The sequence below is a fragment of the Vicugna pacos genome, chromosome 14, assembly GCF_048564905.1.
Source record: "Vicugna pacos chromosome 14, VicPac4, whole genome shotgun sequence".
In the NCBI taxonomy this organism is placed as follows: domain Eukaryota; kingdom Metazoa; phylum Chordata; class Mammalia; order Artiodactyla; family Camelidae; genus Vicugna; species Vicugna pacos.
Window position 1 is genome coordinate 64,154,125 of NC_133000.1, and position 27,897 is coordinate 64,182,021.

Consider the following 27,897-nt stretch of genomic DNA (forward strand, 5'->3'; position numbering starts at 1 on the left):
GTCAAGTGATTTTTCTCAAAGATAGAGCCACCAGGGCCTCCAGATTTGAAGTGATCACATCAATGTGTTTAGATTAATAGATTAGATAAGTTGAACTAATAGATATTTTAATCTCCTTTGATTCCTATTCAAATACAATACTTTGTAAAATTGGTGTGTTTATATCTATTTTATTGGTAAGAAAACTGATTCTCAGAGAGTCTTAAGAAACCTGCCCAGGGGCATGAAACTCCGTTGACAGAACTGGAATTCTGACCTAGATTATTCCACTCTAAAAACAGAGTGCCTCCCGATCAAGATAAAGCAACAGAGGTTGACAGACAGGCTGCTGTTTCATCGTGTTTATCAGTCTGCAGAGTTTTATGTTTCTGAATATTGGTCACAGCAAATGTTTAGACTTTCTTTCCTTAATGAGTCACTCTTTGTAAACTTTGCTGTTGTATAGCTGCAGCCTTTGGATCGTGAGCTCTGTTCTCCACCCACACCCCCCGCCCCCATTCCTTTTCCTACAAGCCTCCCTTTCTCCTCCTTCCACCTCTCTTATCCTTTAACTTCTTCCCACCCTGCTTTGTTTATCCTCAGTCCTCCTCCCCTCCCAACAGTACCTCCTGGAGACCTGCCAGAGCTTTTAGTAAGTAGGTACTTAAATGTGATTGCAAAAAGCATCGCAGTTTCAATGACTAATGAAAGAAGAGTTTCTCAAAATTTTCACTTGGGATGAGAGGTGTGAGATAATAAATAATCTCAACTCCAGGGCTTCAGGACAAGCTTTAAGGTCACTTCTTGAAGAAGCTTTCTTTAACCATTCTGACCCTCAGATTAAGGTCACAGTCTCTTATGATATGCTTCCTTAGAACATTTCTCATGATGCTTGTCATCATAGAAATTAAGTAATTGTGTAATAAATGGTTTAATATATGTCCATCAGCATATAATTTTTTGCAAAGAGGAGACCATGCCAGTCTTACCTCCTGATCATGCCTCAGTTAGCCTAGTGGCTCCCACATAATGGGCACCTGTGTGGGATGGATGGTTGGATGAGTGGATAGAGTAGATAAATGAATGAAAAGTCATGAGTCTTTTGACTCCATTTAATCTCCTTTGTTTGGACTGTTGCAGTGGCCTCCCATCTGTTCTCCTGTCACCATCTCAGAGCTGTCATCTGTACTGTCCCACCCCACCCCCCGTAATTTTATCTCCAAAGGAGATGTTATCTTATTCCTTTACACTTTCATAAACCTGTGACTTCCTCCTGCCATTTTACAGAGTTTGACTTGTTAGTGAGGCACCTCAGAGTTGAGTTCCCATCAACTTTTCCAGCCTTGTTTTCTCTCATTACCCCCTTGTGTTCTACATTGATTACCAGCATCTCTTACTCCTATGTCATTTCACACCTCTGAATTAATTAACTGATGTATTTATTAGTAAATCAGATGATTTGATTATAACATCTTTTCTCCCCTTTGCTTGACAAATTCTGTTTATCCTTCAAGGCTCACCTTGGATACCTCTGCTCTGCAAAACCCTACCCCAGCCAGAAATAATCACTCCTTCCTTTGTGCTCACAGATGACTTTCTGCTTACAGATTACATATAACATTTATTACTTGGTTTTGTAATTATTTACCTAATTGACCCTTCTTTCAACCTAGTGCTTCTAAAAGCAAACTCTTACTTTCTTTTATTAAAGCTCCCTCAGCATGGAGCATCTGGGAGACAGCATGAAGTAACGAGAAGAGAATTCTTTAATACCAAAGAGACCTGGCTGTGATGGAAATTTTGATCTGCCTTGTGCTAGTTTACTTTGACTTTTCTTATGTCCTGATGCTCTTTCCTTTCCTTTCTTTTCTTTTCTTTGCCTTTTTTTTTTTTTGGTAAGTCGCCTCAAATCTGTTACTCATAATAAAAATGTAAAAACCGAATTTCAAATTTGAGTTCAATGATATGTTTAAAGGATTGAAATGTTACAGATTCATAAAATCATTTTGAGGATCTTACCTAAAGAAAAATATATAATCCATTCATTCTTATATTCTCAGAATGTCTCTTTTCTTAACCCCAAAGTTCTCAAACTTCCCATCAGTTTAGTATCTGGGTGTCTAATGCTGTGTGTCTGACGTCATCCATCAGGAATCAGTGAGCACACACCATACACGCACCAGGTACTCTGCGTACACGCTGGTGTCACTTCAATTCTCTGTACAGTGGAAACTATTATCTCCTTTGAGGAAGCAGGCTCAGAAACCTTGAGCAGCTTCTGTAAAGTAGTCAAAGAAAAACTCATGATGATGTTAGAAGATACACAGGAGAGAAAGCGGCTTCTGTTATTTCACTTGTACATTTGACGTTGTCTAAGGAATGATCAGAAAACAAGATTGCTACTCAGTGTGATGAAGGTATTAGTAATGTTTGAAGCTCAGTGTCTTCCAAATCAAATAAAGTGGCCTGAATAACCAGTTTCTTACCCTTGGAGACTGTTGGTTAATTGTGAAAGAAGTCTCAGGTTTTTCACACTGCAGGGATTTCAGTGACAGTTTCAGTAGCCTGAGCATCTTTCCAGGGAACAGATTTAATGTATCCTGTTTGAAAGAATTTGAAAGCTGTCCTTAGATGGTATGTAAAGCCAACATGATCAATGATTTTATATTTGAATGTGAAGGGCAGTGATACAGTTGACCTAAACCAGAATTTTCTCAACCTCGGTTGGCACCTTTGGCTGCATGGGTCTTTGCTCTGTGTCCCGTGCATTGTAGGATATTGAGTAACATCCCTGGCCTCTGCCCACTAGATGTTTGTAGCAGTCCCCCTCCCCTCCCCCGCCAGTCAACTAAAAACATCTCTAAATAGTGCCGGATGATATTTGGGATGCAAAATGACCCCCGATGGAGGGCCAGTGACCTACACCAAGCTTTTGCAGAGCTTACCACCCATGTTTTGAAATCTCATAACATGCATGGTACTGGGTGGTAAATGGAGACTTGAAAAGAGTTGCCCACACCCTTGAAGTGCTCATGACCTATTAAGCTTTGCTGAGATCTTTTGACTAGTTAGAATATTTCTAGTAGTTGACTGAAATAGCTTTGGTTGAGGCTATTAGTAAAAATTTGTTTCAAAGAAGTTTAACATCTGTTTTCATTTCTGCTTTTGTAAGTTGCTTTGCTACTCAATTCCTTTATTTAAGCTGTCTTCCTCTTAGGACTTAAAATATTTGAGTATATGTCAAAATTTACAGTTTGATAGGAAATATGTTTTGTTCAAGCAAATAAAATGTTAATAACTTTTAATTAGGATAGGATGGTGAGAAGTTTAATGTTGTTAAGTCAGGCTGGAAGACAGCAGAGCAGGTAATGGTGAAGGAACTCGAAGTCTGGTTCTATTCAAGATTCACTTCCTGTTCTTGTTTATCATTGGAAAGTTGCACCTTATGAGAGATTTTAGACTCAGATCATTGTATTATTCTAAGAAAAAAATTTCAAAATGCCTAACCACGTCTTGGTAACCATAGCAAAATACGCAATGCACAAAAATAATCTCATACCTACCTTAGGGTTGATTTTTTTGTATATGATGTGTGTTGAGTTCTGAATTATCTAATTTGCTTCTATTGTCTGAGGTCAAAGGAAAAAGGCTTTCTCAATTACAAGACACAGGTGTGCCTGTTAGTTGTAGTAATAGAATCAACTGTGGCTTATTATCAGAAAGGGGGTTTATTATTAAGGTAGTTCAGAGAATATTTGGAAGGGAAAGGATCCAGTCTTGGAAGCAACAAAACCGTAATTGATACTGAAATTTACCCTCTCCCATAAACTGATATTATTTGCTTACTTAATGTTTAATGTTGGCTTATAGGAAGTAAGGTCCATGAGGCAACTTGGTCTGTATTGTTTTTAGGTCTCATCCTGGTGCCTAGAACAGTACCTAGCTCATAATAGGACTTGAATGAATATTTTTTGTATAAATAAATGACTAGACAAAGGATATGTTTATTAATAACAGCATCAACATGGAGAAAAATACAGTAGCGTTATGAAGTGTTAATATACATTCTATTGGGAGATTTTTTTGGCAGCAAAACTTACTCTTTTAGTAATCTTGACAAATACATATTGAATGACTATTTTTGACTGTTTTGTACCATAGAGACCTGTTTTACATATGTCCCTAATTTGAATGACCAGCCATAGCAGTCTTGCAAGAGCAGATGTTGATATGACTGTGTCCTTTGTGACAAAGCGGAGGTTCTGAGAAGTGATAGAGTGACCAGGGTCATGGCTATTTAAGCGGCAGAGCCTAGATGGAAATTCAGACCTGTCTAACTCTTAGCACAGACATTTCCCTCTGTGCAACACAACCTTAATGCTATTCTCTCTCTCTCTCTTTCTTTCTTTATCTCTTTCTTTCTCTCTTTCTTCCTCTCTTTCTCGTAAAAAAAATCTACATTGTAAAATGACTATAACTCGATACAAATATGTAAAAAAAAATCTAGTTATTTATTGCTCACCTGTTCATTCTATAAGACAGTAATTTGAGTGTATAAACTCATCAAACTGAGGCTTCCTATATGGATTTTCTGCTACATTGTTGCAAATGTTTATAGAAGTAAATATTAGTCTCTAAAGACAATGTTTATGATTATATTCAAATTTCGCTGCTAAGATGAAACTGATGCGCTGCCCAGGGTGCCAAGAGGGCTGATTGTTGCTAAAATGGAAAGTACAAAAATAATCCCCTACGGAATGGTATCTGGGAAAGCACTAACCATGTGATACTCCAGTCATTCAGCTGTTAATTTTCGTTTTAATTTAATTTCGTAGACAGGCAAAACTGCTATTTCTCTTCAGAGCTCCGTAATGCTGCCACTATTTTATATTTTTTAAATTTTTTTTGAAATAATTCAGACTTAGAGAAAAATTACAAGAATAAGACCCTAAACCTAGATGCCCTAATTGTTAACCTCTTTTATGTTTGCTTTAGCATCTTCTCTCTATGTGCATATCATATTTTTTCTGAATCATTTGAGAGCAAATTGTGGATGTCCTATCCCTTTACCCCTGAATATATCTGTATGTATTCCTATAAAGCTGGCAATTGTCCAATTTTGTAGCAAAAAAAGAAAAAAATCTGGTCCATGGGACAACTCAGAATTACATCCTGCATTTAGTTGTTATGTCCCTTTGCTCTTCACTCTGGAACAGTCCTTTGTTTTTTGTGATCTTAACATTTTGAAGAATATAAGCTAGTTACTTCATAGAAGATGGTACTTATTCTAATAATGTGGTCAAATTAAAGTTTTTGAAGGAAACATTAGATGAAAATAATTTGTACTTCCCTTGTTTCTCTTGGTACATAACCTGCTAAAGCTTTTTATTATGAAAGATTTCAAATCACACAAGCAGAGAGAGTAATAAAATGAACTGTATTACCTAGAGTTAATAATTAACATTTTTGCTTCCCTTCCTTATTCTATTCCCCTGCAAACTAGGTATTCTGCCGCAATTTGTAGGTATCATAATATTTTGTAACAGCATTTGCTTATATAAACATTACTTAAACCTAACAAAATTATTTATAATTTATTAATATTATATGCTCCCAAAACTATATTCTTATTTCTCCTATATTCATTTTTTTCCCTTTTACATTTGGTTTTGTGTTTGATTATGACATCTCTTAAGTTTCTCCCTCGTTTTTAATTAGGTACTTTTCTTCCCTTTTGGTAGAGTACCCTAATATTTTTTACCATACAGTGAATATGCCTGGATTGCTCATTATTTGTCCAAGGGTCCTCCTGGTATATCTTCACATAAAGCAGAAGTCGGAACACTGAATGCTGTATTTCTTAAACTCCCTTGCATCCAGACCTCTGGGTTTGATTTCAGTTCTGCCAGTCAGAACTTCTATGACACTTGAGTTCATGTGAGATGCCCATCTTGCTGGTCTATTTCTACACACCCAGCAGGCTCTGGAGATTACAGTTCAGACAACTTCCTGACCGCTAGACTTTGCTGAAATGATGTCATGACGTCCTGATTTTCCAGCATCTTCACAGGCGACCAGCCTAATATGTTGTTCCAGGAGTCTGCTCCTGGAGGCACAGCTTGGATCTGCCCATCTGGGCCTTTCAAACATTTTATAAGCATCTAGTTCTGTATATTAAATCACTTTGTGCCCAAAACAACTTGAGAGGTTTCTATTATTTGTAAGTGAACCTTGGCTGACAGAACTGGTAATCAAAAGAATATAACTTTTATCTTTGACTTCACATGTATGTGTGCAAAGCAACATCCCTAAATCTGAAACATTTAGATTGGAGCTGGGACGTGATTTAAAGGAAAGGAATCTGCTCTTTGTGTTAGGAGATCAAGTTACTCGTGGGGTGTTTCGCCTGTGCATGCGTGTTTATGAAACCCTGATGATCTTTTCTTGCAGATTTCTGGTATAACCTGTTCTTTGCTGATGACTTTGTCACCAAAAGCCATCTCTTAGGACTTCCTGTAGATCTGTTGAGATGACTTTCCCATGTATTCTTAGGAATGAATGTGGTTGCGTGGGTCCCATTCCTGTCTTCCCATGTGACTTGGGTTGTGCAACCAACTGATGAGAAATGGAGACTGGCGGCCGTGTGACCTCCTCCTACCTCTCTCTGTCAATCCCTTGTGAATTTCTGCTTCTACCTCGATGGACCAGCAGTATGGGAAATGTGTTGGAGACCACCCTTACCAATTTTTAAAATTCATTACAGAAAATTAAAAATATACATGAATGCAGAGAGAATAGTATAACAACTACCATGCACCCATCACCTTATCAGCATTTTGTCAGACAAACTTCAACTAATTTGACAATTTGGTCCATAGTGAAACACTTGTTTTCCCCTTAGCTCTCCCCTGCCTTCAGTTGACCAGTCTCTTCTAGGGTCTTTCTCTCCTCCTGAGGTCTTTCCCTCCTCCCAGGAAGGTGGGAGGCCCCATCTCAGGTAGAACCCTTACTAGATTGTTGGCATTCAAAACAGGGACTGCTTTGAATTACAATATATGATAGATCAATAATATAGTTTGCACTGATTTTTTTAAAACCCTAATTCAGGCAGTAACCTCATATATTTTCACTAGGTATTACAAAAAAAAGCAGATGATTCACTACAGGACTTACAGGGAAAATTGTGGAACTCAAGCAACAAGAACACATCAAGATGTTACTTTTTTTAGAATAGAATTACAACCTTTTGCAGCCTCTGTGTAGTTTCATTCTGACACACTTTTTTCTTCTCAAAACCTGCATGGGAAAAGTTATTCTTACAAGATATGGAAACCAAAAATAAATGTTCTCACATTCCGAGAAAACTGTTCAAAGCCAATAAAAAATTATTTGAGAGCTTGGTTTGGATCCATTGTGGTAGGTACCACGTGAGCAGGTGATGTGGTTCCTGCCCAGGGGTGGCTCGCGGTTCACTGGAGAAGACGTGACGTCTGAAGAGCGCTGTTAACAACGCGAAGCAGCACAGTAAGTGCGCAGGCAGAGAGAGGGGAGGTCTTTACCTCTCAGACAGTTCCTCCCTCTGACAACTGCAGTGCTGCAGGGAGTTCTCCAGGCTGAACAGCCTGGATATGCATTGTCAGGGAAAAAGTAAATAAATGGACATAGTCACCTGTTGCTTCTTTGTGTCTGGAGAAGAGGGAGGGCTAGTGTGGCACTCCTCTTACACACTCTCAACAGAAAACTTTCTTTCTGGAAAAGAAATCTTAACTTAAATGTCATTCCATTTCCAATTTAATATATTTTCTTTGGTTAAGATTTCAATACCAAGCATGTATTAGTTATCTATTACTGCGTAACAAACTATAACACACAATAATGGAACCTCTCCTTCATACTTGAATAGTAGCAATCATATAGTGTCCTCAACTAATATTTGATGAACCTGCAGTCAACATAATTTTTTTTTGTTTGGTCAGGTTTTTTTGTTTTTTTTAATGGGGGGAGGTAATTAGGTTTATTCATTTTATATTTGGAGGCAGTACTGGGGATTGAACCCAGGACCTTGTGCAAGCTAAGCATACGCTCTAGCGCTTGAGCTATACCCTTCCCCGACATATGTATTTTGAGCGTTACCTATGTGCGGGGTGCCGTGCTCAGAGCTACCCAGAATAGAAGGAAATGAAAGTCAAGGTCTCTGTCCTGATAGAGCTTATGTTTTGGTTCAGGGCTATAAGAGTAATGCACATGAAGTAGCAGACCCTAGGCGTGTGGTGGTTGGCAGAGAGCATATGTATTATCTAGCGCTGTTATTTCATTGATAAGATAACTGAAATCTTGAAAAGCTAAAAGCCTGGACAGAGGTGATGTAGCTGATATACAGTCAAACCCGAACCAGGCCAGTGTGTTTTCCCTCTTCCTTTGTTGCAAGATAATGTGTGTCTAAAGTTAAAGCTATGTGGCATAGACTATATGAAGCCAAGTAAGTTGAAGAGGGAAGATGGGCGGCTTTGAGTAGTCAAGGGAGAATTAGAGGAGGAAGTATCAGTGGAATGTGGGTAAATAAATGGCAGAAGCAGAATAATCAACCAGTGGGAACCAAATATTTGTCATATTCACGGTACAGACAAAACCAGCTAGACGTCTTGAAAGATACATGTTGGGCAATGGAGGGAAATTCGATTGCAAGGGCTTGAAAGTGTGGGAGAGGAACTTGGACTTGATGTGGTAGACCATGGGGAACTCTTCTCAGTCCGGGAGTTTGAAATGACACGATGTAAGTGGGATTAAGGAAGACTGTGTGTGTTTGCCGGAGCTGTGTAGTTTGTGCATTTTCTCTTCTTTACACTCTGCGGATTGGTCAGTTTCATTCTAAGTTGGCTAAACACTGTGTTAATCAGAAGACTAGCCAATGTTGTAGCCACAAATTAACCCTGAAATCTCAGTGGCTGAATACACAAATGCATTTCTTGTTTGCGCTCCTTGGCCAACACAGGTGGACGGGGGATGGGGTGGGGAGTTCTCCCTTTACTCATTCGAGGACCCAGGCTGACAGAGGCCCTGCCGTCCAGAACCGCACTGGTCACTGTGGCAGGCGAGAAGAGCAGGATGGAGTACCCCTCACTGTGCTCTAAGGCTTCAGCCTAGAAGTGACATGTATCACTTTTGCCCCCAAGCCATTGGCCAGAAGTAGTCATGGGTGCCCCCAAGGGAAGATTGAGGATATTCAGTGAGCGGTGTCTCTCGTGAGGCTCTCTAGGACCTGGGGCATATAATTCTACTTATTTCTGAGTCATAATACAGTGATTCAGAGTGACAGACCTTGCAGCTGGACTGCCAGAATCTAGAGCCTGTCTCCGCACTCACGAGCGGTGTGACTTTGGGCAAGTTACTCAGCTTCTCTGGGGCTTAGTTTCCTTATCGGTAAAACAGGGACAGTAATGGGACAAGCCTCACAGAATCATTGTGAGGCTTAAGTGAGCATATTCATACGTACAGTCCTGAGAGCACTGTGCCATGTCCTTGTTAGCAGTTATTTATCATTGTTAGTATTAATCTGCTGGCTTCCAGTGTAGCATCAGAAGGAAGGCTGAAGCTTCTGTCCAGGTGAGGGGACCAGTGGGAAGGAAGTTGAGTTAATTTAGGTGTGTGTGACGCCAGCGTCTGGACGAGGATGCTATATTGGGCAAAAAGAAAAAACAGGCAAGAGTGGGTGGCAGAGGAGGAACCCAAGCAGGGCTCACTGGCCAGATAACATGGCTGGGAGAGGGATGGTCAGGTGTGGGTGGCTGAGAGAATAGAGCTTGAGTTTGCAGAGAAATTAGGAGCCCCTGCAGAAATGCAGGTGAACTGAAGTTCTGATGTGGTGTTGGAAGGTGTCCAAGGCCCAGGAGGGCACAGGCAGTGGAGGAAGGGAGCCATCTCTTAATGGACATGTTTCCGTAGGTGGTGACATCCTTGTGCTCCAGGTCAGGCTGCAGGCACGGGGTCAGAGGGTTTGAGTTGAATTCCCGACTCCACCTCTCCATATGTGGCCTGGCACCCCAGCTTCCTCATCGGCAAAATGCAGGCAATAGTTATACCCACCTCTCAAGGGAGTGAGAGTTAAATGAGATAATGCCTGTCAAGTGCTCAAGAAAGCTGCGCGTAGTAAACGGCCAGTAATTGTTTCTTCTTCACAAACTGAGCTTTTAGTTGAATAGAAATTTGAGGATTGTCTTTTGAACGATCAGTTCTTCAGAGTTTAATGTAAAACAGACGTCCAGTGACATCCGTTCTCAGGAGTGCAGTTAGTCCTCCCTGGACTCAAAGGAATGGGCCATGTAGTCACCAGATCAACTTTGTATCTTTTCATTCTTAACTGAATAGTCAGCGAGCAAATACTTTTAGCTTTGCAAAGAATAACAGATTACAGTGGGCCAAGAGTGACCAAAATGAACCATTTTCAAAGCTAATTTAAGACCAATGCTTCCTCTTTTAAAATTGCATAGTACTTTTTACTGATTGGTGAGAGTCACTGCCCTGGCCTCTTGAAATACAAAATTATTTTCAAGCAGAACATGTTTCTGAATCTAGGTTTAAGTTGGCTTCTTGGATAATTTGTTCCATTCTTTAATATGTCTAGTTTAAATCGCAGGGTCTTTGAGGACCCCTGTCTTCAGTTATACAATTACATATTCTCTAGCATATATGTAATTAAACATTTAGGGTGTTTCATTTCATTGAGAAGAACTTCACAGATATTTCAATAGGGCGTCAGTATTTTGTTAGTAATTGTACAAAACAGGTGCTATTCAATTTGATGGGTGCTTGAGAACCTTCTGTGTGCCAGGCTTTATACTTGGTGCTGTGTATAACCTGCAACATCCTCATCTTCATGGAACTCATAGCCTAGCTGAGTTTATAATCTACCTACTGTTGGTTATTTGTCCTGTTTAAGGGTTGGCTAATCTGCTGGCCTGTAATGAAACAAGCCTTCTAATACTTTTTTCAGGGGCTGTGTGATTTAGTTCTTTTTTTCTGGCTAGGATATGAAGTTAGGATTACATTCCTGAGGCTGCCTCTAATTTACCAAGTGCCTTTTCTGAATGTAAGTTCCTTTATAAAGGGTGGGTGGCACAGTCTGCTCATCCTGTTTCACAGGATTGTGACAAGGAAGACGTTGTATAATGTATGGACTATTTTTGTGAATTACTGCCTTCTTATGTAACTGATGTCATTTGTAAAATCTAACCTTTACTATTCTGTACTATCACTGAAGAGTCTATGTGTTTATACTGACTTAAACTAAATAGCTTTGAGAGTTTTTTTTTAATTAACCAAATGATCCTTTTAGAAATAAAAGTAAAATTATGGAAAAGGTAGATAGGGTTAGTTGCCATATAACTATCAGCTTTCCAGGCAAGTTTTTCTAGCTTCCTGTTATTTAAAATTATTATTAATCTATCACCTGATTGGTGTAGAAAATACTCACAGGTTGTGATTTTCAAGTAATGGGTTATATATAAGGCCACCTCCTTTTTTCTATAACCAAATACAAAAACTATACAGCGTTGTCCCTGCTCTCCAAGTTTGACTGTTCCTGAGGGAAATGTACAAGAACTAAACCTAAAACCAACAAATAACACAAGTCAGTGGGAGGGTGTGCCAAGGCCATGTGTGAACAATGGCTTCGTGAATGAAATAGGCAGGAAGCACCTTTTGAAGGAGAGCAAGTAGCTGAGTTTGACTAGAGTACAGATTCTTTTTTTGAGATTAGTTGGAGATAGGTTTAAAGTTTAACTTTTTGGCAGTATGACTACTGTTGTTCAGATAAACTCATTTATATAGATTTTTGATATAGTGGAAAGAGGCAGAAAACTAATCAGGAAAAAGCATACGTTATTTCTTTGTCAAATGACATATATTTACTTTCTCATTTGAAGGACACTAAGAACTGACTGCATTAGCGCAGATAGAGCTCTCTGCTGTGAAACAGTATGTTGGCTCATACACACGATGGTCTGTTCTTGAACGTAATCAAAGAACACGTGTGCCTTAAAGATACTCTGACATACAGGAATTTTTGTTTCTGGTTTTCCTTCAGTAACTTTCAGAATGGTTTCTCTTTTGGGATCCAACTCAAAGGACTACTTAAGTGCCACCCTGCATAAAATTTGGTGGTTTGCCCTTCTTCACATTCGCTTGGGAAGGTTTATAGATCGAGTAGAGGAAAGACACTGTTTCCATCCATGTGGTCTTACCCGTCTCCGTAAGGTGTTACAAAGACCAGTGCCTATTTTTGTCACTGGCTTTAAGGTCAGGTCGCTATTTGTGAAATTTACAAAGTACAAATCTGAAAGTACTCAGTAAGTGGTATCAAATCAACCATTAAGATGAATTTTCTTACAGGATAAAAGTTTAAAATGAGCAAGGTAAGAATTTAAAAGAAACTATTTCCGCCATATAAAGCCTAATGAAAATTTTAAGTATGACTCATGATACAGCATTTCATTTCTTTATGTTCAGTTACCAAAATTGGTATCATTGGTGACATAGATACTGTACTAGGGTAATTTGGGGATTGAATAGAACAGATTTTGAGCTGGCAGGTGGATGACTATACTTGCAGGGCTCATGCTTCTCATACATACTAAAGCATTTATTTGAGCAAATGTATAATGTTGTAAAGAATCCTGGGGACCCTGGAGTTTATGATTTTGCATTTTACTCCCTGTCTTGTTTAGGCAAGCAACAGCTACAGCCCTGCTGCTCATCCTTCTTACCCTTTCTGATAACCCAAACCATTGAAATAATAGATACTGCCAACCTCTGAATAAAAAAGAAATGATCCCTTAGGGACCCAAGAAGAACCAAGCCTATTTTTATTTTTTTTTTTTTATTCTCAGGAAGAATTTAGCACGTGGACCCTCCTTCCACATAAAGCCTTTGTCATATTCCTGAGCAGTGGCCCTTAGGTGCTATGTGGGCTGTCTGGAGAGAGCTCAGTGCTTTCATTGCCTTCATCACCATCGTCCCTATAATGTTCCTATCCTAATCTGTCTGCTGCCAATTGTATCCTCCCTCTAACTTCTGCTGAGAGTTGACAGTGACCATTGAAGGACATACTCATAATTTTGTAGCATCTTGCTCTTTATTCCAAAAGAATTCATTGAAACTAAATTGTATGACTCAGAACAAAATAAAAAACTGCTGTTATTGAGGAGATAAAGTCTAAGATTGAAAGAAACCGGAATTGAAGAAACATGCAAAAAAAGGAGAGAAAAATATTTTACAATATTGACATTTCTACATTGGCAATATACAAGTTTTAATAGTCTTCTTTTCTTTTGCCAAATTATTGGCAGGAAATATGAATGACTAAATTTTTCATTAACATAAAACTTTTCTTTTCACACTGTTATTAAAATACCATCCCTTTTGGTATAGTATTTTATTTACAAAGTAGAACTTTGCTTGATGTTGTTCTCAAGTATAAAAAATACATATTTATCAGTTTGCTTCCAAGTTGGAGGTGAGAAATAGTGCCCAATGAAAGGAATTTAGAATAATCCCAGTTGGAAGTTGAACAGTCATTTTGCTTTATAAGAAAAGTTCTGCAAAATTTATCATACAGTTTCCTTTGCTATAAATCCAAGGTTTAATTCCTTTTTATTTTTCATTTAAAGACTTGGAATGTATCATCGTTTGAGTTTCTGTCATTTCACGTGAGTTTTCTTCAGGGGCCGACTTCACGGCACTGGAAATTGATACACTGACTTGACGTTTCAGCATCTTCATAACCTTTCTCTTGTACCCTTTGCATGCAAAGAAATATATAAAAGGGTCCATGCAGCAATTGAAGTTCATCAGGCACACTGTAAAGTGCAGAGATATCTGGAATGAATGTCTTTGGCTACATTCCAGGAGATCAGGAAAACGAAGCTTCTTAATCATGTGTTGAATAATTGCAACATGGTAAGGTGTGAAACAGACAACAAACACAACAATTATAAAAATAATGGTGTTGAGAGCCTTTTTGTTTACACCGGATTTCTCAGTTAGTGGGTTTTGTTTGGCAGTTTTAAAGAGTTTGCAGCAGATTTGAGAGTAGCAGATAAGAATGATTACGAGCGGAAGTACATATCCTATGAAACATGCACCAAGCAGAATCCAGGGAAGGGATTCTGTTTCTTCAAAGTTTGGATATTCCATGCATGTAATCCTTTCATTCTCCTGCTTAGACATGGGTTTTATGAGTAGCGGGAGTGTTTGAGCAAATACTAGAATCCAGACAAATATGCAAATGCATTTTGCGTGTTCGATTCTTTTCATCTTGTTGTACCGCAGCGGGTGCACCACTGCAAAGAACCGGTCAATACTTAGGCAGGTCATGAAGTTCACGCCCGCATAGGTGTTGATGTAAAACACGACAGCAGTTATCCTACACAAGGCCTCGCCGATTCTCCAGTCAAAGCCCAGCGCGTAGTAGGCTATCCGTGTAGGCAGAGCAGTGGTAAAAAGTATGTCTGAAATCACCAAGTTGGTTGAATATAGAGTGGTGGAGTTGATTTTTTTCCTGTTTTGAATAATGACAGTCAAGGCTAACAAGTTTCCCACGAGCCCAATCATGAAGACGATGCTGTAATGCAGAGGCATGAGTATCCTGGCTGTGTCGTGGTGTGCATAGAGATCGCACTCGCTTTCCTGAGGAGCTGGAGAATGTGTCGTGAAATTGTCCATGTTTATATCCGTCAGCAGTGTCCAGGGTCTCTGGAAAAAACCAAGAAGGGTACATCTAATTAAAAACATATTTAACTAAAAACAAAATAAACTGCCTTCTATATAGCTCTAACTTTTAACTTATCAGTATTTATATGCTTTTTAAAAATCTATGATATATAAAATATGGTTACATACTCTATAGTTAAACAGCTTTACTCTCATAATTTGGTGATTTTGGCAAAGCTCTGGCAAAGGAAATAGAACCATTTAAATAGGGCAAATGTATTTTTGTGATAAGAGGGAATGCACTAACTTTTTTAGGCAGAAATTTCCCCTTCCTTTTTCTGAATCATTGTCTGGTTAAGAATAAAATCATGTAAAGCACCCCACATTTCAGACAGGCATGAAACTGCTTCAAAATTGAATATTAGTTGGACTTTTTTTTTTTTTGCCAAAAGCATATCACTGCCAGGAAATGAAATCAGTCACACATTTATGTAGTGAAATATGAACTTACCACAGTGATCTGATTTGTGTTAACTGAAAAATTATGAGAAACAAGCTAAGGTCTTTGTTAGGAACTGAAAGTTATGGTTGTTTTTTTTTTTTTTTTAAAAAAAAGAAGACGATGAAGATGACCACAGCAACCACGACAGAAAAAGAAGAAAAAGAAATGACAAGATAAAGAAAAAACTTAAGTGCTTCAAGGAGAAAATTTTAAATTAATTTTAAATGGTGTCAATCCACAGATATCCTGTTGATGCGTGCAGTATACATTCCTGCATTTACACGCAGTAGGAAGCATTACATGTGTGGTGTTTTGTGTTCTGCTTTGTTTACTTAACATGTTCATGGATCAGCGTAATCCATATATATGTCATGTGCAGATCTTATGGAGACGTCTGATAGATTCCCATTGTCTTCCAGTGTGTTACTGTGTAATTTGCTTACCTACTCCCTTGATGAGTATTTGGATTATTTCTTAACTCTTTTCTTGTTTCAAATACTGACTAAGGTAAAATTCCAGTTCTGAATTGAAAGGTGGAAAATGTCTACAGTAAAACTCCGTATATGAGGCTGAACTCTGATAAAACTAAGGAAGAGCAGAGCTATAAGTTCTAAGAAGGTATTTTTAGAAGAAAATACACCGATAGGTGTATCTCTATGCACAAATCTCATCTGAAAGTCATCAAAATTAAGGGAAAATTTAAATATATCTAGTGCCGGTGGTACTGCATATTAAAGGGAAGAATTGTATCCCTACCCTTATCAAAAGGCTGAGTACAAGTCTGCCTCTCTGACCGCTGTATTAAGTGAGCTGAATCTCTGCTAACTTAGCTCTAACAATGGTAAAACGATGATACTGACAGACCATGGGGGTTCTTAAAGGATTGCACTAATGGTAAAAGTGTGCATTACCTTCAGTGTTGACAGGTTAGTCATGAAAATATGGAAATACAGCCTAAAGCAAAAGGGGACAAAAAAGGAAGTGTAGGACCTTTTTATTCATCAAGGGAAGACAGGAGAGGAGACTATGGGAAAAAGCACAAGAAGAGAGTGGTAGGTAGAAAAGACGAAATAAGAGGGTAGGAAATGTCACAACAAATTTAAACACATTGAACTCACCTATTGAAAGACAGAGACTGTCAGTTTGGGTGTTTTAAAATCCAGCTGTAGACTGCTTAGAAGAGAGACAACTCAAAAGTGATTCAGAAAGCTTGAAAATAAAGGTCTGGGAAAACACGTTCCAGGCAAATCCCAACCAGTGGAAAGCTAGAGTGGCAATACTTGCATGAGAAAAAGAGAATTCAAGGCACAATCAGTAGGGGTAAGGAAGGCCACTTGACACAAGTTAAAAATAGTTCAGCAAGGACGTAAAAATAATCATGAATTATGTGGGTGACAGCAAAATTTGACAGAATTTAAAGAAGAAATTGGCAAATTCACAGCTTTAGTAATGAGACATTTTAACACACTCTGATTTACCCAACATGGCTAAAAAGCTAACAGGATTTGTGCTAAAGGCACATGAACATTATTTGCACATATGACCAAGTACTCAGCCATTTAGAGGTGTCTCAGATGTCTCAGAAAATCACTCGCTTGCAGCTCATAGTCCTTATGAGTGCAGTGCGACTGAAGTAGACACCAGCAATCAAAAGATAAAGGATAAATCTGGAGTCCAAAAATATACATTTCTAAGAAACTCATGGGCACAGAAATCACAATGCAGGTTTAGAAGTGCTTAGAAAGCTAATTGACAAAAGTACTACAGAACTGTGGGATGCAGCTGGAGAGCTAATCCAAGATTGAAGCAAAGCTTTGAACATTTATTTTCTAGAAAACTGTAAATAGCCACATTAAATATTCAGCTCAAGAAGCTAGAAAAGAACTGCCCAAAGGAAGTAGACGAAAGTAATAAAAATAATTGCAGATATTAATGAAATAGGAAATAAAACAAAAAACAATAAATATGGGCTTTATATTTGTGTGGGGATAAAAATGAAGTAATTCTTGAAAGGGAAATTGCGGGAATTGCAATTATGGAATAAGAGTAGAAAAAACTTTATCCAGTTAGTTGGGAAAGGTTTCACGTGAGAAGGAATTTTCAAGAAGTGAGACTGGACACGAGAGTGGTAAAAATTCCAGGCACGGGTTGTAGCTTAGGAACAGGCATCAAGAGCTTCCTTTATTTTTCTAATTTCTGTGAAAAAATGTTTTTTCGGAAAACCTCAGCATGTATATTTTATTTTGAGGAGTCTTTCAAAGCAGGTTCCTGTGAAATGCCTTTAAAGTACATGGGGGTGGGGAATACACTGGAGTCTGCTCATCCTCCATATGAATAGTAATTATTGTAGAGATTAGGAAAGTTGCACTGATGTCTGAAGCAGAGAAGAATGTGCCATCGCCTGCTAGTTACAGATGCATTTCCAGCTCCTTCACTGAGTGAAACATAGCGACTGGTAGAGCCAGAAATGGCGGTGGTTTCAGGATATTTTAAAGTTAAGGAAAAGATGTTTAACACAGTGTTAATTTTGAAAGTGAAAATTTGCAACCAAATCAAACGCCCACTACAAGGGTATTGGTTAAGTATTTGAGGGTATAGCCATTGAGGGTAAGTATTTTGAGGGTAGCGGGGGACTGTGTGGCCACGGAAGATGGCGGCATAGACGCCTGTTTCCTGACAGGGAATGGTGGTTAGTCAGGAAAGCGGGTACATAGCAGACCACTTTTGGGGAAAGAAAAGCAACTACACACACACACACACACACACACACACACACACACACACTCACTTGCACGGATGTATACGCCAAAACAGAATTTCATACAGGTAATTTTTGAGTTTTCATTCATATAATCTAAATTTTTAACGCTGAACGTGAATTGACCATGAAGTAAGTAAATAGGTAAATAATTTTTTTTTTTAATCTGAGCAAATCTTTTTTGAAATTCAGTTCTTCCTACAAAAGCCATGTCACCTGACGTCCTTGTCAGAGCCGGCCTTTCAGTGCCCCCCCATTCAGATCCAGGCTGAATAGGTTTTTGCTGGCGCCATCCTTCAGTCATGGCTCGAAGAACCTTCCAGCAGCCCCGCACCCAGCACTGCCGTCATCTACCTACTTGCCACCCGAGGAAGCCACTGTCAGAGAAGGCAGAGATCACGCTGGACCCTTCTCTCGGCCAGCCCGGCTTCAAGCCTGCTACTCTGTCCAGTCCTCAGCAGGGAAGCTGCTTCCTACCGCCTTTCAAGAACTGAGTCTGCGGTTCCCAAGTGGCCGAGGCTCTAGGCCATCCTCACCTGGACACAGATGCGCGGGCACACGTGGCCGAGCTGTTCCGGAGCAGGGGAGCCTTCCTCCCAGGGGACAGCAGGGCTCCCACTGCAGGAGAGGTGCCTGCCCAGGTGAGAGGCCTGACCCGCAGACGCTGTGTCGCGGAGCCCCCGAGGGGAAGACTGGCCAGAGGCCTGTGACTGCCCGCCCCCACCCCCCATCGGTCAGAGCACTTGCACAACGTGGACATTTCAATGCGATGACTCAGGTGATGTGAGGGAAAGGATAATCTAGGCTGCTCTGAAATATTTAGTAACCTCTGGGGGGCTGATTCTACCAGTCAGCAGCACCAGTATATTCCTTGCTTAACCTGTGTTATTAGTGCTATGGTTTTAGTCAATTTTATCTTTTCCAAATTGAGAGAAAAATCCTTTCACATACTTGACTGTTGTTATGTCAACCAATCTCAATTTTTTTATCATCTTCCCTCAGAGGCAGTCTTTTATACCTTTCTTTAATCATTTTAGGATTCAGGATTACTTTCCTGAACCGTGGCCTAACTCTATTCTTTTATTCAGCAAAAGTTGTTTTTAGTGTCTCCTCCATGTGATAGATCCTGGAAATACAGAAATGATACTTTTTAAAATCCGAGGACCTAAAACTGAAGGATGGATGTTGGGAGTGTGCTGCTGTCTGAATGAGGTATTGCCTCAATATACTTTCCTCTTTCTTCTCCCGCACACCTGGGTTCTGCTGCTCTTTGCCTTTATCAACTTTTGGATTGCAGATTCCTCATTTAATTGTTTATAATCCTTCCTCTCTTAGTCATAAGTAAGTCCTTCTTTTCTTTCCTATTTATTTATTTTAGAGTATATTTTAAATATTTTTCATTTTCATAATTATTGGACAGCAGCGTCTGACATGTTATTTAGGATAGAGTGGTCCTTGAAAGTGCTATGGCTCGTCATTTGATCACCTACAGAAAAGCACAAAGAAGGGTTTGTTCTAAATCTTTTTTCTTTCAAATACTGTATCAATTATAATTTCCTCAGAATGCTTCCAAATGACAAGATGTGCAATGTCCCTGTCCTGCCCTTAGTGCCTCACACCTGAGAGACGAGGATGAGGGCTGCAGCCTTTGCCCGAGGGCGCAGGTAGTCCTGGGCCGCGGCCAGGTGCGAGTCCTTATTCACATTCCTCCTGGGAGCACCGCCTCCTGAAAGTCAGCGACCTGGCGGCCATCCACACCGCTTCTCTTACCACTCTTGTTAATAAGCAGAGGAGGCTGTCTCAGTTTTGTCTCTGTAATGATGCCTGTTGATCCTTTGAAATGTCACTGTTATCCTAACATATGTAAAACAGCAAGTTCTTCCACAGCAAAATATCCTCCAAAGCATTTTCACTTAGGTTTCTGGACGTGGCCCTGTGTGTGGATTTCTCTAGAATTGATTTCATTACTAATAGAGTAGCTATTGTTTCTTAAGACACTATCATCTTATTTTTGCATAACCGGACATGTTGACGTGAACTGTCAAGTTATTTCTAGCCACAGAAAGGAAAAAACAAAAGGCCCCCTCAAAACTCACTTATTCGCATTTAAGAAAATTTTCTAGTAGCTAATGTATTTTGTACTCTGGACATATTTACCCTGGATACCAACTTGGAGGCATTTCTGATTTTTCACAGGATACTTTTATATACCCAGTTTACTTGCTTGGATAATTTTTTTCTTAGCTTTTATTTGTGGCAGAAACAGAATAAAAGCTTTTTTATATTCAAAGATTTGGTAAGTGCTAGAATACCAGCTTTTAGTGTTAGGATTCCTGAAATGTCACCTTTACCCCTGATATTTTTTCACTTAATAATCATCAACTCTTTAAATGAAAAAGAATTAAACTTCTGGTAATTTTGTTTAAATTCAGGCTTTAGCAATGAATCAAGTGGGTCAAATCATGCTGAAATATAGGAGGTGACGTCTCTATAAGGTGGAGGCTGCTCAGGTTGGTGTTTGCACATTGAGAGGATCTGACTCAAAGTGCCCACAGTGGCACGTACCAAAGAGGAAGTCCCAGGAGCATGCTCTCAAAAACAACCCGAAGAGCCACAGAGTGGATGTGCAGATACATGTTACGTTTGTCTGCTGTTAAAGGATGAGTGTTGTCTGACCCACCTCTTTGTCCAATTTCTGTTGATACCCTGTCCCCTGGTTATTTTGTTGAGGAAAGGTAAGATTCAGGGAAATTTCTGGAGTAGGGAAAAATGAAGTCACTGGGAAAGGAGAGGGCAGAGGAAGGCTCGGGGCTCAGTGGAATAAGAAGGACTCATCTCCTGAGGAAGTGGACAAGCCCAGATGGGTCAGGATGGCAGGCTGAGGGTGTTCAGTGCCACTGAGGACAGACTGCTCTGTGGAAGAAAGAATCGTTGCTTCTTCCTCCAGTTACCTAGTTGTATAAGTATTTGTCAGTTGAAAAAGCCTCCTTGTTCTTGAAGCTGAGCAGACAGGGACATCTAAGTTTGGTCCAGTGTCACACACACTAGGGCCCAGCACTCAATCAGTGCTGTTTCTCACCTGCATTTAAGTTGCCTAAACAGTGGCCACTAGAACCGTGTGTGTCCCACTGGCCTGCAAAACAGGCAGGTGTGAAGCATTCTTTCCTGATTGTGGGAAGAACCCCGAAGCACAGGCGGGCTGTGGCCAGCACAGGCCCAGCCTCGCATCCCTTCACTGACAAAGTCAGATGTCCACTCCAGTCCACTGCTGTCCCAGTCAGCACACACCCGGGTGACCTGGTGAAAGGAATCTTTCTGCACTATCAGGTGTTTTTTGTTCCCCGACCAGCTCTGAGTCCTAAATGCATAGCTATGTCTGAGATTGATTTTGTGGGGAGGATATATAGAGAACATTGTCCAGAAAGGTGACAGCTGCCTACACTTTCTCAGATGGACCCTCACACGTACTGGTGTTTATGTTCAGAGTCGGGTTGTCTGTGGTCAGTCTGTCTGGGGGCACCTGTCTTCCCTGCTTCCTGGGGAGCTCACTTGCTCACTCTGGCTTGTGGAAGTGTGACCCCGCTGCTGACCCTGTGACCTAGTCGGGTCCTGACCACCTCTCTGTGGGTCTGCACAGGGTCACTTACAGGACGGTGCACAGAGAGCTTCCTCAAGACAGGAGGAAAAACCACGTTGGCCAGTCTGCTCTGCCCTCTCTGTGCCTCTGTGGGGTCCTGAACCCAGGGCACACTCGATGGAGACACATCAGCTTCTGTAAACTTGTACATTGGAACTGATGGGAAAGTGAAAGGTCCCTGACATTTGAGTTATTTGGTTAAACACCCACACGCACATTTGGGGGTTTTACATAGTCCAGCTACTTTTCTTTCACTTTTCCCTGATTATTTATTTATTCCTCATGTGGCTTTTGGCAGCTTTAATGCTGACTAGGATGATGTGAAAGTTATTAGAGAGGAAGACAAAGGAGGTGGTAGCACTAAGGACTTGAAATACAGGACTTGGAAAACTATATAGGAACTGAAAGAAAAAGGAATCCCTCTGGAATACTCGTGTCAGTGCAGACACTGTGTCTCCAGGTGGCATGAGCTGACCTCTGTGTGGATTACTACTGCATGATCTGTAGAGACTCTTGATAATGAAGATCTGAGTCAGTATAATCTTCATCCTCTGAGTCCAAAGTATTTCTCGAAATAGTGTGTACATTTTCTCCTTAAAGTTCAAGGGAGTTTCAGGTTTTGGTTTTTGTCTCTATTATTTCATAGAAATCAGCCAGAAACATTAAATATCCTTATTGTATGGATAAACTGAATTCTGGAGAGTTGAGGGCACTTACTCAAGGTCCTCCCTCAGGACGAGTGCCAAGCCAGGGATCACGAAGGCATCCAGGACTCCATGTCCTCCCTTCCCCTTGCTGCCTCCTGTCAGTTAGCGGTTCCTGGGCCTTCAGGCCCAGGCCCTCAGCCTCTCCTTTGCCCCGTGCACCTCTGTGTGCCCATCAGCCTGTGTGTGCTGCTCCCACTCCCCGCTGCTCTCAGGCCACCCCCACCATCGCTCCTCCCTGGAGCTGCCGCCCCAGCTCTCACGGCACCTGTCCAGCGGTGCCCGTTGACCTCGGGCAGACCACATGCTCTCTGCTATGATGCACAGTTTCCATCGTGACTGGGCTCCATGTCCCTCCTGAGCTGGCTCTCTGGCCATCCTCCTGCTCGCAACTCCCTGGCTCCGGCCCCTGGATCTGGGTGGCTTGCAGTCTGTTGATGTCCCGCCTTCTCTCACAGCTCTCTTCCTTTCTCATCTCTTCCCTCCCTGGCGCCCCCTTTCCCCTGTCCTGTATCCTCTGCTCCTACTTTCCTTCAAGGTTTCCTTCAGAATCAGGTGCTCCTGGAAGCTCCCCTGATTTTACCCTCTACTGCTCCCTCAACAGCGCCTCCCCTGCCCCACAGAAGGGCCGGGTGGGGTGTCCTAGCCCCACCGGGCACATGCTCTGTAACAGCACCTATAGTGTCGATTTTTTTCCATTTCCCACTGGCCTGTGGATCCTGTGAGTGGGGACTGTGCTGTAATTCTCTGCCTGTCCAGCTGGCCCGTGACTGGTGCTCATAAATACAGTTAAGGAATAGCAGAATCCCGGTTTTCTTGGTCCTCAAAGGTTCTTTATTAGATTATAGGAAGCATTTGATTAACAATAGTAACCAGGATTATTAAGCACAGACTGTGTTCCAGGCACTGCCCTGGGTGTTCTGCGTATGTTCACTCACTGAACCTCACAGAACTTTTCACAAATCCATTTCCAGTGGTGATACTGAGGCGCACAGCTCTTAGGAGACTTCCCCAAAGACAGCTGTGTCAGGATTCAGTCTAGGCAGTTTGGCTCCAGAAATCACATTCAGGGTGGTAAGTTTTATTAGCTCCTATTAATTATTAATTAGCTCCTATTTCCAACATGATCTGATGTTATTGGTAAAAAACAAAAGGAAGACAGCTAATATACCAGTGTGAACTAGAGAGATGAGGAGAGCTGGGGAGACAGGAAGAGGGAGCGAAGGAGGAAAATAAGTTGATATACATAAGGAATTCTATTCATTTATTAGTAGCATGTTTTAAAGTAAGCTTTATAAATGAATTTAGATTTTACCATTTTTAACAGTATTTCTGTAAAACAACTTAGCCTGAAATTTCCATTGAAAGAAGATGGTAAATACCTAGGATAGCGTTTATGCTATTAATTTACTTTTATACTGTTATTTAAGTATTTGGAGGTATTTAACAAAATGTTTTTATTCTTCTCTTCAGGCTTTCAAGACACCACAAGGGTCTTTGTTACCTCTATTGTTTTCAGAGGATTTTTACATGGGTTATTTCATCTTACATTGAAACCCTGAATTTCACAAACTTCTTGGAAAGCCAGGAAACTATATGGACTGGAGGGTTCTACACATTCTCAGCACATACACACTTAGGGCCTTTTAACAACTCCAGAAGGCCCTTAACTGTAGCAGAGAGAAAGCTGTCACTAGGCAACTCCTTCACTGAGTGGTGAACTCTTTTTTAAGATGTAAACTTTTTAAGGATGATGGCTTACATTACACAACATTTTATCCTATAGAGTGTTTCAGAACCAAGCAGCAATAGATATTGAATAAATGCCTATGAAATGCATGAATGAATGAAAGTCATATATATAGTGACCGGAGTTAATATTTATTCCATTAAATGACTGGTCATGTTACTGAAAAGCTCCCAGAAGAGAGTCGAAAGTAATTTATAAAAGGAATTCCCACCACCGCCCCCACATGACAGGTGAGTGTCGAGTGAGGCTGCTTTGTGGAGCAGTGTTATGTCCAAAAAGTACAATTAACCTCCGAGAGGAAACATGCCCCGAAGCACTGGTGAATGCAAGGTCCAGACAGGAAACACAGTTAGTTGTATAGTCATCCACAGACTCAGTCTTTATGTAAAATACTCCGTAAGGGTCTGCAAATAAGTTCAGGAAAATAATTCCCACTGAAGTGATAGGGCTAGGAAAGTTTGCCTATTGGAGTCATCCTGTGCTGATTTAACAGGCAGAGGGAAGGGAGCACAGTGACAGCAGGCAGTTCTCTCGCACTTAATGTGCGAGCCAGTGTTACAAGCACCAGACAGTGTCATTACTCCCCGTTTCACAGACCAAGCAGCTGAAGTCCGAGAAGTTACTGTCCAAGGTCGCACAGCTGGTAAATGATGGAGTCCAGGTTCAAACCTGCCTCCAGAGCCTGCGCTCTGAACCATGACACTATATTGTGCTTAGAGTGAGACCTCCCTCCGCCCCACAAACCCCCCCCAAACACCCTCCTTTAGAGGAAGTCTCTGCACAGCTTGTATTTTACCAAGAGTTTCTGTTACCTCCATCCCCAACCTGGACATAAATATTAGCAGCCCACTGCATATAATTAATTGTTCTGCGATATTTTTTTAAACACAAAGAAGTTCTAGAAAAAAAATGTAGAAATGTCTTTAGCCTTACTGATCATCAAATAAATGTAAAGCAAGTAACAGAAATGTTCTTTTTCACTTACTAGATTAATAGGTTATATTTAGAATTAAAATACTCATGTTGGCTGAGAAGCAGTGAAGCCGAGACTGTCACTGTTGGGAGGGTAAATCGGTACAGTGTTTTCGTAAGCTGAAAAATATAAGTTTATATCTAAAGATTCTTTTTAAAAATGTATACCCTTTGCCCTAGTAGTTCTACTACTGGGATTCTATCCTGAGAAGTAATAGAAAGTATAAAAGTATAGAAGTAAAAGAAGTGTAGCAAAGATTTTTATGTAGATAGATACATGACCAAATAGTAAAATATACTCTTTTAAATTGTGTTGAATAATTCATTGTAAATACAATACATTTAAGTGCAGGAATACTCTTTTAAAATAATTTTGTTCCTTTGTAAAGTATCCTGAAATACTGGCATTATTTGATGATTAATACTCGATAAAATTTTTGGTAATTGTGAGTTTGCACAGAAGTACAAAGCAAGCCCTCTTTTTGACAAAAATATTCTGGCATGATCCATTGCTTTCACCTAGCTTAAAATCAGCTTATTAGAACTGCCGGTTACCAGATAGTCTTAGCTATATTCATGATATAATTTTTGTTAGAAATGTTTACAGCTTTTACCTTAAACCTTAATTAAGCTTTAAAAATTTTTCTTAACTCAAAAGACTTTGTTGAAAAGCAAAATTTCTGGTACTTACCTCTCTGTGCCTTGTTGGGGCCTCTGTGTTAGCAGTCAGTATTCGCCCAAACTGAAGTAGGTTAACCTTGGCATGTTGTTTTAAGAGAGATTATGCAGACATCCTTTTATGGTGGTGGCTTTTTTCTGACACCCTGTGACTGAGCATAGTAATGATCAGTGAGCCTCATGTGCGTATGCATTTTTTTTTAATGGGAAGTGAAATTTTTCTGTTAGTGATTTTTTTTAAAAAAAGTTATCCAAAAGCCCCTTGGAATTTATGAATTGTTGATATCTGTGGAACTTTATAAATTTTTCTATAAATGTTTAAGTATTAAGAGACTGAAGCAATAAACCTTAACCAGGAAAAAAAGAGAATCATAGTTACTGATGATTTTGTATTCATATTACGTGTAAAGTATGAGTTTTAAAATGTTTTAAGGAAAAAGTGTTAATTTTGTCAGTTCTGTCTGCCTGGAAACTCGGTGCAGGGACTAGTTTACTCATTCTGTTATCTTATCAACAGCTTATGAGAAAGAAACAAAAGTTTCTGTGGTGAGTGGAAGAAAGATGCTCTTTTGCATGTGTGCAATGATTACTCGGTGTTTTCAGGCAGGAGACCAACTGACTGACCAGTGACAACGTGAACACACGTATGACAAGGGAAGAGCTGAAGAGGGCATCTTACAGCTAAAATTGCCTCTTGTGCACAGGATGAAGGAGACCTACACTGTTCACCTTAGAGTTCTAGTTGACTCAGTTTAAACCAGCAATGTCACATGGCTATCAAAATGCAGTTGATTTGCAGGCTCAACAATGGAAATACAGTACTCAGAACAAGAAAGATGATCCGGCCATTCTTCCCAGTGAGCTCAAAGGGCTGTGTTTTATGAAGGCACGGGTGGCCTAGAGCATGCCCAGGGGCCTGAGGGGTCTGGATCCCAGGTCTTAGGAGAAATGATTGAATAGACTGAGCACATCTGGGCTCAGCGGGGACGTGATCATTACCTCACACGTTTGAAAGCTCTCACGGAAAAGGGTTTAGGTTGCATGTGTCAGTCTTCCTGAGAGTAGAAGGCCAGCCGATAGGAGGAGGTTACGGGAGACAGCTTTCACATCAAAATATGAAAGTAGTTTCTACAGGTTGGGATCATTAAAAAATGGCCTAGGTGGTCTCTTGTTGAGGTGCTTGCATTAACTAGGTGACTATTTTGAGGGATGATGTAGAGAGAATTGAATCATCTGGCAGGAAGTTGTAATTCTGGACCCCAGTGGCCCTTCCACTCCAGGCTTCTGTCAGAATGACTGAGGACCTTGGGTCTCTCAGTGGTATTATTCCATCTAGAAGCTTATTAGGTTCTTTTAGCCCTAAAGTGCCAAAGATCTGAAGAGAAACCTTGTCAAACAGAAGAGCATCAACTCACCTGAATTCTTTGGTCCTCCACTCCACTGCCTGTAAAATAAAGGGATTGAACTAAATGGTCACCAAGATAATTCCTAGTACAAAAATCCCATGAGGGGGAAATATGGAGATTTTATGATTTGGTGGATCAGTATGATAAAATCTTCTAGAACCAGTTTCTTTAAAACTTGGATTAAAGAAGACAATGTTGAGAAGTTTTTCAGTTTGTTAAAAAGCCATCCTGTTGGCTTTTGGTTTTTAATTTCTGGAATAGTTTTTATTACGTAAAACACTATTATATCATGAACTTGCTTAGGTGAAATAAATTTTCTAGCAAACTGGATCTCCTTTTTTTTGTTTGTTTTGTATTAGAGTAGCCAGGTGTGTGAGGAGGCGGTGATGGGGTAATTGCCCTGGGGGTGCTTTTGGCGTTTAGCGTGAGATAATTTCATCAGCTCATAAATCTCATTTTTATTGCTGTTGAAAGCTACCAGGATTTCTTTAGTTGTACTATAAAAGCAGAGTCGATGTCCTTTTCTGTAGTAGTGGTAAGATGGACATTTGTGACCTGAACTGTTTCTATTATTTTATTCGCTCTGTCAAGTATGGTTGTGAAGTATATAATAGATACTCAATAAATATTAGTGACATTTGTTGAACGAATGAATGAATTCTTGATAACCTGTATTCCTCTTTTCTGTACTTCAGTCCTATATGCTTAAACCAGAAGGGCTACCAGAAGTTAGCTATTCGTAAAACGAAAAGGTCAAACTGAGTTATTGTTGACAGTATAAAGAGCAGATGTTGTCATCAAATAA

General features: G+C 40.2%; 2 protein-coding genes across 3 annotated transcripts in view; one reads left to right on the top strand and one right to left on the bottom strand.

The window, feature by feature from the left end:
• UBAC2 (UBA domain containing 2) overlaps positions 1-27,897 on the top strand; it is a 146,597-nt gene that overhangs the window by 57,078 nt on the left and 61,622 nt on the right. The gene's annotated exons all lie outside the window — the stretch shown is intronic.
• On the bottom strand, positions 13,096-26,498 carry LOC102539355 (G-protein coupled receptor 183). 2 transcript variants are annotated; one of them, XM_072976487.1, is made up of 3 exons: positions 25,700-26,498; positions 16,306-16,466; positions 13,096-14,727 (listed from the first exon to the last, which is right to left on the bottom strand). In XM_072976487.1, exon 3 carries the CDS (start codon positions 14,695-14,697, stop codon positions 13,627-13,629), a length of 1,071 nt encoding a protein of 356 aa, XP_072832588.1. In that variant the 5' UTR covers positions 14,698-14,727; positions 16,306-16,466; positions 25,700-26,498; the 3' UTR covers positions 13,096-13,626. The 2 variants fall into 2 exon arrangements, with proteins under 2 accessions (XP_072832588.1, XP_015098187.1); XM_015242701.3 differs by lacking the exon at positions 16,306-16,466.

Excerpts from the sequence above, each read along its gene's own strand:
- LOC102539355 (XM_015242701.3), bottom strand. The coding sequence starts at position 14,697 with ATGGACAATTTCACGACACATTCTCCAGCTCCTCAGGAAAGCGAGTGC.